The sequence below is a fragment of the Heterodontus francisci genome, unplaced genomic scaffold (assembly GCF_036365525.1).
Source record: "Heterodontus francisci isolate sHetFra1 unplaced genomic scaffold, sHetFra1.hap1 HAP1_SCAFFOLD_452, whole genome shotgun sequence".
Lineage (NCBI taxonomy): Eukaryota > Metazoa > Chordata > Chondrichthyes > Heterodontiformes > Heterodontidae > Heterodontus > Heterodontus francisci.
The window spans coordinates 816291-825911 of NW_027141290.1; the positions used below are offsets into that span (position 1 = coordinate 816291).

At 42.2% G+C, this 9621-nt stretch overlaps 1 protein-coding gene across 1 annotated transcript; it reads left to right on the forward strand.

Moving 5' to 3' along the window:
• The first annotated feature begins 679 nt into the window (after positions 1-679).
• LOC137362626 (probable G-protein coupled receptor 139) lies at positions 680-1938 on the forward strand. The gene is made up of 2 exons (XM_068026978.1): positions 680-689; positions 1040-1938. The coding sequence occupies exons 1-2, from the start codon at positions 680-682 to the stop codon at positions 1936-1938; spliced, it is 909 nt and encodes a 302-aa protein (XP_067883079.1).
• Positions 1939-9621: the final 7683 nt, after the last annotated feature.

Genomic DNA, 9621 nt, shown 5'->3' on the forward strand with positions numbered 1-9621 from the left:
GTCAGTGAGCACAAGCGTGATAGGGAAGCGGGATTTTGTGCGAGTAAAGCCATCAGCAGCGGAGTTTTGAACGACCTCAAGTTTACAGAAGAAAGAATGTGGGAAGCCAGTCAGGGGTGTATTGGAATAGTCAAATCTGGAGGTAATAATGGAATGGATAAGGGTTTCAGCAGCAGATGAGTTGAGGCAGGAGCCGAGTTGGACAGTGGACAGAGGGTGAAATAGATAGCCTTAGTTATGGCGCAGATATGTGGTTGGCACCTCATCAGTTATAAAATTGACGCTGTGAACTGTCTTGTTCAATGTCAGGCAATTGTCAGGGAGAGGCTTTGAATTGATGGCTAGGGAAAGGAGATGTAACGGGGCAGAAGGCAATGGTTTCACTCTTCCTAATATTTAACTGGAGGAAATGTTGTTCCTCATGGATGTCAGACAAGCAATGTGATAATTTAGAGGTACTGGAGGAGTTGACAGACGTGGTGATGTAAAGCTCGGTGCTGTCAACAGAAATGTGGAAAATGATGCTGCATTTTCGGATGATGACGCCGACGGGTAGCATGTCAATGAGAAAGGGGAGTGGGTAAAGTATAGATCATTGAGGGACACCAGAGGTAACGGTGCTGGAGCAGGAAGAGTAAACTTTGCAGGTAATTATTTGGTGGCAATTGGAACGATAAGAATGAGAACCGGTGAGAGCAGTCCCATCCATCTGGATTCTCATATTAAACTTGTCTTGTTCTGTTCCACCTTCATGTAATCTTTTTCTGTAGCAACTCACTTTATTTTTGCTTTATCAGAATCTTCTACATTCTTACATTTTCGCTCAATCTTTTGTTTAACTCAGTTTCAGTACAATGCAATTCATTTACGGTGATTTCTTCATTTTAATTTGCCTCATTGCAACCCCAGATCAGTTTTGTGTACAGAACTACTTACAATTAACAAAGGCACCATCAAACCTAAAATTAGTGCCAAGGGCCGGGGACTGCGACTGATCTTGGGACGGTCGAATGATAATTCTCTTTCCTCTCTCTTGCAGTGAACTTGCTCGCGACTGTGATCCTGTCCCTTGGGAAGTGCGGTCTCTCCAAATGTGTCACTCATTACTTGGTAGCCATGGCAGTGGCGGATTTAATGGTGGTGATCATTGAAGTCATATTGAAGCGAATTAACAATATTTACTTCCCATTAAATTTCTTGTTCATCACTCCCATATGCGCAATGAAACTTGTCACGAAAATTGCAGCATTGGACTGCTCCGTCTGGTTTACGGTTGCTTTCACCTTTGATCGCTTTGTAGCCATTTGTTGTCCGAAACTCAAACAAAGGCATTGTAGCCAGAGAACGGCAAACGTGGTTTTAGCGACCGTGTGTGTGCTCAGCTGCCTGAGAAGCATCCCCTTTTATTTCATGTACGAACCCCAACTTATAATTAACAACATTCCATACTTCTGCATTGAAACCTCTGCCTATTACACTTCGCCCTTATGGGCGGCGTACGGGCGGTTTGACAGTATTATAACACCTTTAGTGCCGATCTTTTTGATCCTTTTGTTAAATGCTCTCACTGTGAGACATATTATAAAGTCCAATATAGTCCGCAGGGCGCTCCTAAGAAGCATCAATAACCAAAATGATCCAGAGAGCGAGAACCGGAAGAGGTCAATCATCTTGCTGTTTACTATATCTGTTAATTTTATTCTTCTCTGGATGACATATGTTGTGCATTATCTCAGGTGGCGGGTGAAAAACTACAATTATACAGACAGATACTACAGTAACCCAATATACATCAACCAGCAGACGGGATACATGCTGCAGCTTCTCAGTTCCTGCACGAACACGTGTATCTATGGGTTGACACAGAGAAAATTCAGAGAAGAGCTGAAGAATGGAATGAAATACTTGATAACACTGAATGGGAGATTATGCAAATAACAAGCAATTGACAGAAAGCTGCATCAAACTGTGTAGATTGCAATCCATACCCTTCTTAAATTTCATAACACCAGGCTGGCAGGTGATGGCAGGGAACAGGCTGACTCTCTTGGGAGAGAGAGCTGGCCAATAAACCACCTATACAGAAAAATGCAGCTGGATTGGGTCTGCCACCTGCAGTGCAAAAACAATAGATAGAATAAACACTAGTATATGAATTACAACAGAACCAATATTGCTAACTCGGAACAGAGAATGAAAAACTGGGAAAACATCTGGTCACTGTAAAGCATGTAACAATAATGCCCATTCAACTCCATCCTGTAAATGTAAAGTGTTCAAATATAATGCACACTGGACCGCAGCAGATAAATACGAATGCCTCAGTAATAATGCAGAATGGATCGTATCTGTTAAATGTGAACCATTAATAATAACGCACCCTTAGACTGCAACGACTAAATGGGGAATGTATACTAATAATGAGCGCTGCACCACAGAAGGCAAGTGTGGAGTGTTCAATGCGAATACACACGAGATTGCATCTCATAAAATGAAGCAGTTAGTAATAATGGACACGGGATCACATCTGGCAAATGTGAGACATTGAATAATAATGTACACAGGATCACATCTAGTAAATGTGAAACATTGAATCATCATTTACACGACCACATCTGGTAAATGTGAAGCAACAGTAATAATACACACTGGACCACATATGGTAAATGTGAAGTAATGGCAATAATAAACACTGTACTGCACATGGTAAATGTAAAGCAATAGTAAAAAGAAACACTGGACCACATCTGGTAAATGTGAAGCAACAATAAGAATAAACACTGGACCACATCTGGTAAATGTGAAGCAATAGCAATAATAAACACTGGACCACTTCTGGTAAATGTGAAGCAATGGTAATAATAAACACTGGACCACATCTGGTAAATGTGAAGTAATGTTAATAATAAACACTGTACCACATATGGTAAATGTGAAGCAATAGTAATAATAAACACTGGACCACATCTGGTAAATGTGAAGTAATGGTAATAATAAACACTGTACCACATCTGGTAAATGTGAAGTAATGGTAATAATAAACACTGTACCGCATATGGTAAATGTGAAGCAATAGTAATAATAAACACTGGACCACATCTGGTAAATTTGAAGCAATTGTACTAATAAACACTGGACTACATCTGGCAAATGTGAAGTAATGGTAATAATAAACACTGTACCCCATATGGTAAATGTGAAGCAATAGTAATAATAAATACTGGACCACATCTGGCAAATGTGAAGCAACAGCAACAATAAACACTGGACCACATCTTGTAAATGTGAAGCAATAGTAATAATAAACACTGTACCGCTGTATGGCAAATGTGAATTAATAGTAATAATAAACACTGGACCACATCTGGTAAATTTGAAGCAATTGTAACAATAAACACTGGACCACATCTGGTAAATGTGGACTGTTCATAATGATACACATTGCGTTAAATAATATCGTAAACTGGAACGTGTGAGGTGTTTAGTAATTTTAATTATTTCAGGGATCGTGGGCACCTCTGGCAAGAATAGAATCTTTTCCCACCTGTAATTGCCCTTGGCAACTGAATGGCTTGCTAGGCCAGTTAGTTAAGAGCCAACCACATTTCTTTGGGTCTGGACTCATAGAGTCATAGAGATATACAGCACAGAAACAGGCCCTTCGGCCCATCGTTTCCACGCCAGCCATCCAGCGCCTAACTGTTCTAATCCCATATTCCTGCGCTTGGCCCGTAGCCTTGTATGCTGTGGCACTTCAAGTGTTCAAATGTAGAGCAGACCAGGTAAGGACAGCAGACTCTTTCCCTAAAGGATATTACTGAACCAGATGGGCTTTTACACGCCTCCAAGACTAAGACTAGCATTTAATTGCAGGATTTTACTAATGAGCTGAAATCACATCCCAGCCATTGACATGGTGGGGTTTGAATATGTGTCCTCAGGGAATTCGACTCGGTCTCTACAGCACTAGCTCAGTGACGGTACCACCATGTCACCACATCCCATATGCACCGGGTCTAATGTGACAAATTTGAAACTTTTAATGACAATGCATCTTGGATAATAACTGATAAGTATTCAGTCTTCAACAACAATGCACACTGGACCACAACTGGTAAATGTGAAACATTTAATCATAATACACACTGACTCTCAACTGTTAAATATTTAAAATATAATAGTAATACAAACAGTACCACATCTAGTAAATCTTAATCTTTTAATAATAATGAAAACTTGAGCATGTCTAGTAAATGCGAAACATGTATCAATTAAACACAGTGGAACACATCCTGTGAAGGTGATTCCTTTCACATTAAGACACACTAGATAACATCTGGGAAATGTGAAGTATTTAATAATAATTCGCACAGGAACACATCTGATACATCTGAAATATTTAATAATAATGCACATTGAATCACATCTTGCAAATGTGAACTATTTAGCATTAAGGCACACTGGATTATATCTGGTATATATGAAGCACATAATAATAATGCATACTGCAGCACATCTGGTAAAAGTGAATCATTCAACATTAAGGTGCACTGGATAACATCCGGCAAATGTGAATCATTTAATAATATTGCACACTGGACCACATACAGTACATGTGAAGTATTTAACAATAATGCCCACTGGATTTCAAATGGTAAATGACCATTATTTAATAGTAATACAAACCGGACCACATCTGGTAAATCTGAATCTTGTAATAATAATGCACACTGGAACATTTCTTGTCAACTTTAATCAGTTAACATTAAGGCCACTGGCAATATCTGGGAAATGTGAAGCATTTAATAATAATTAACATTGGATCACATCAAGTAAATGTGAAGAATTTAATACTAATGCATACTGAAGCACATCTGGTAAATACGAATCATTTAACATTAAGGCACACTGGACCACATCTGGTAAATGTGAAGAATTTCATAATAATGCACAATGGATCTCAACTGGTAAATGGATATCATTTAATAGTAATACAAACTAGACCACATCTGGTAAATCTGAATCTTTTCATAACAAATCACACTTGAGCAGATCTGGTACATGTGAATCATTTAAAAGTAATGGAAACTGGGACAAATCTTGTAAATGTGGATTACTTAAGTCACACGAGACAACATCTGGGAAATGCAAATCATTTAACAATTATGTAAATTGGAACACATCTTGTGAACGCGATTCATTTAACATTGAGCCACACTAGATAACATCCGCGAAATATGAAGTATTCAATAATAATTCACACTGGAACACATCTGATAAATATGAATCATTTAGGCACATTAAGGCACACTGGACAACATCTGGGAAATGTGAAGCATTCAATAATAATGCACACTGAAGCACATCTGGTAAATGTGAATAATTTGACATTAACGCACACTGGACCACATCTAGTAAATGTGAATCATGTAATAATAATAATGCACAATGGACCATACCTTTAACTCACACTCTTTGCTTTCTGTCTTGAAGGCAACCAGCAATCTACTCTGTCACTTGCCAACTAACTCCTCATTCTTTGACCGAATTGATTAGTCTATCATGGGATAACTTATCGAAGGGCATTTTTCCCCAAAGTCCAGATAAATTACATTTATCACATTACCATTGCTTACTCTCTGTGTTACGGCTTAAATAATACAATAAGTTTGGTCAAGCAAGATTGTCCCTTTGGAAACCCATGTTGGCTGCTCATTCCTATACATTTTCTTTTCTAGATGCTCTTCACTTCTCTCTTTAAGTAGGTGTTCCATTACTTATCCTGTCGCCGATGTTAAGCGAACCTATCTATAATTGCCTGGGCATTTACTGCCCCCTTTCTGAAATATAGGAATTGAGTTAAGTGTCCACCAGACCTATGGAACATGATGCAGTCAATAATACACAAGCTCACCCATGCTATCGACCGACAAAAATGGCAAATAATGTGGTTCCCAACAGCTATGCATCCACTTTCTTCAAATGTGTCGTGGTGATTTATGCAAGTGCTGGCCAGCTGCTCATTTCTCCATGCCTCAATGTCCAGTTTTTTTATTTACTCTGATGTTGCTCTTAAGAACCACCCATATTTTAACTTCCATGATAAATGCACAAAATTAATCTTGTTATACTACATGAGGTGCTTTCCCATTGTCTTATTCTGGCTGGATCTTGTGCTCACCCCAAAGGCATATTTCGTGGCCGGGTGGGGCTGTTGGGGGGAAGGGTTCGGTTGGTGGTGGGGGTGGGGGGAGAGGGTGTGGTGGAGAATTGGAGTGGTAGTGCCCACCATAGATGTCGATACCAGAATTCCAGATTCCAATTCTCCCGGAGATAGCGAAGCTCTATGTCGGCACCTCCACAACTCTGTAATGGTAACCGTACATAAAATATGCTCGGTACCTTTTTGCACTTATATTAATGCAACTCATCGCGATGCCACCAGCCGTTTCCAGTCTTTGGCTCGAAGTGCAGCACTCACATGCCTTCACTTTCACAATTTTGAAATGCTGCAGCCACTGAGGCGTGGGCCCTCGGTGACCTCAAATTTCTGGTTATTGTCGCCGAGCTGTCCTTGAGATTTGTTGTGAACTCGGATACTGCCACTATGTTAAATCACCAGAAGTGAGGGGAGGTTGGAACTCTGCATCTGCGTATCCATAAGGGGGTAAGCGGCCACTCTGCAACATAATAATGGAAGTGGGGAAGAGGTTAGCTCTACATTCGTTTATCAATTTGGAGAGGAAGGAGCAACTTTTCATTTATTTATTTATAAGTCGGGAAGGGGCCACCGTGTATCTTTGCATCGATATGGGGGGAACGGGACAACACTTCGTTCGTTTCTTGATAACGTGTATTAAGGAGGCAACTCAGCACCTGCTTATCGATAAGGGGGAGGGTGCACTTCTGCATCTGTGTATCGATAAGGTGGAGCAGGAGGCTACTCTTCATCTGTGTATCGATCATTCAGACCAGGAGGCAATTCTGCATCGGATAATCGATAAAGCAGAGAAGGAGGTGACTCTTCATCTGTTTATCAATAAAGCGAAGCAGGAGGCAATTCTGCATCTGTTTATCGATAGAGCGGGCAAGAGAGAAACTCTGCATTTATTTATTGATAAGTCGAGGAAGGGAGCAATTCTGCAGATGTGTATCATTGGAGGGGGGAAACGGAAACTCTGCATTTGGATACACTGTTTGGGGGCACAACTGGGAAACAGTACAGGTTGCTGTTGTCGATAGTCCAGTGCAGGCAATTTAAATGATATTCCAATTGTCTTGATGGCTCACACTTACTTAAACTTGTGCGGGCAATGTTATGCCATACCAGAGAACTCATGCTGGAACGCTACTGAAGCAGTAATTAACATAAATCTCTGTCCAGGTAGTTGTACTTGACCTTATGAAGGAAGCCAATGTTGGCAGAAGTGTAGAGATAGGTAAAAATCGTCCTGATTTTCTTAAGCCCTTTGCTGTGATGAGGCATCGCCACAAGAGGCAGGCCCAAGAGGTAGGTGCGCCCTAGAAGGAGCAGCCTCCCAGACGCGAGCAGGCACAGCCACTAAGGCACAGAGTATCCCAGACGTGCTAGAAAGCAATCATCTGAGATCCAGGACATTACTGCAGGAGTTCCTGAGATTAGTATCCTAGCCCCAACTATTTTCAGCTGCTTCACAATAACCTTCCTTCAATCACAAGGTCAGAGTGGGAATATTCGCTGATGATTGCACAATGTTCATCACCATGCGCGACTCCTCGGATACTGAATCAGTCCGTGTAGAAATGCAGCAACATCTGAAAAATGCCCAAGCTTAGGCTGATAGGTGGCAAGTAACTTTTGTGCCACATAAGTGCCAGGCATTGACCATCTCCAAGAAGAAATAAGAAAAAATAATGAAAATAAATTGTCATCAACAGTGCCATCAAGCGGCACTTGCTTCACAATAACCTGCTCAGTGACGCTCAGTTTGGGTTCCGCCAGGGCCACTCAGCTCCTGACCTCATTACAGCCTTGGTTCAAACATGGGCCAAAGAGCTGACCTCAAGAGGCCAGGTGAGAGTGACTGCCCTTGACATCAAGGCAGCATTTGACCGAGTATGGCATCAAGGAGCCCGAGCAAAACTGAGGTCAAATGGAATCATGGGGAAAACCCTCCACTGGCTGGAGTCATACCTAGCGCAAAGGAAGATGGTTGTGGTTGTTGGAGGTCAATCTCTGAGCTCCAGGACATCACTGCAGGTGTTCCTCAGGGTAGTGTCCTAGGCCCAACCATCTTCAGCTGCTTCATCAATGACCTTCCTTCAATCATAAGGTCAGTAGTGAGGATGCTCGCTGATGATTGCACAATGTTCACCACAATTCGTGACTCCTCAGATACTGAAACAATCCATGTAAAAATGCAGCAAGACCTGGACAATATCCAGGCTTGGGTTGATAAGTGGCAAGTAATATTCGCGCCACACAAGTGCCAGGCAATGACCATCTCCAACAAGAGAGAATCTAACCATCTCCCTTTGACATTCAACGGAATTACCATCGCTGAATCCCTCACTATCAACATCCTAGGGGCTACCATTGACTAGAAACGGAACTGGAGTAGCCATATAAATACCGTGGCTACAAGAGCAGGTCAGAGGCTAGGAATCCTGCAGCGAGTAACTCACCTCCTGACTCCCCAAAGCCTGTCCACCATCTACAAGGCACAAGTCAGCACTGTGATGGAATACTCTCCACTTACCTGGATGGGTGCAGCTCCAACAACACTCAAGAAGCTCGACACCATCCAGGACAAAGCATCCCGCTTGATTGGCACACCATCTACAAACACTCACTCCCTCCACCACCGACGCACAGTAGCAGCCGTGTGTACAATCTGCAAGATGCACTGCAGAAATGCACCAAGGCTCCTTAGACAGCACCTTCCAAACTCGCGACCTCTACCAACTAGAAGGACAAGGGCAGCAAATACATGGGAACACCACCACCTGCAAGTTCCCCTCCAAGTCACACACCATCCTGACTTGGAACTATATCACCGTTCCTTCACTGTCGCTGTGTCAAAATCATGGAACTTCCTTCCTAACAGCACTGTGGGTCTTCCTACCCCAAATGGACTGCAGCGGTTCAAGAAGGCAGCTCACCACCACCTTCTCAAGGGCAATTAGGGATGGGCAAAAAATGCTGGCATAACCAGTGACGCCCACATCCCATGAATGAATTTATTAAATAATCTAACCATCTCCCCTTGATATTCAATGGCTAACGATCACTGAACCCCCCACTCTCAACGTCCTTGGGGTTACGATTAACCAGTAACTGAACTGGAGTAGACATATAAAAAGTATGGCTGCGAGATCAGGTCAGAGGCTAAGAATCCTGCGGCGAGTAAGTCATTTTCTGACTCCCCAGTGCCGGTATCATCCACAAGGCACAAGTCAGGAGTGTGATGGTATAGCCTCCACTTGTCTGGATGGGTGCAGCTCCGACAACACTCAAGAAGCTCGACACCATCCAGCAGCATGCTTGATTGGCATTCCATGCACAAACATTCATTCCCTCCAAGACTAGCGCACGGTGGCAGCAGTATGTGTAATCTCCAAAGTGCACTGCAGCAATGCACC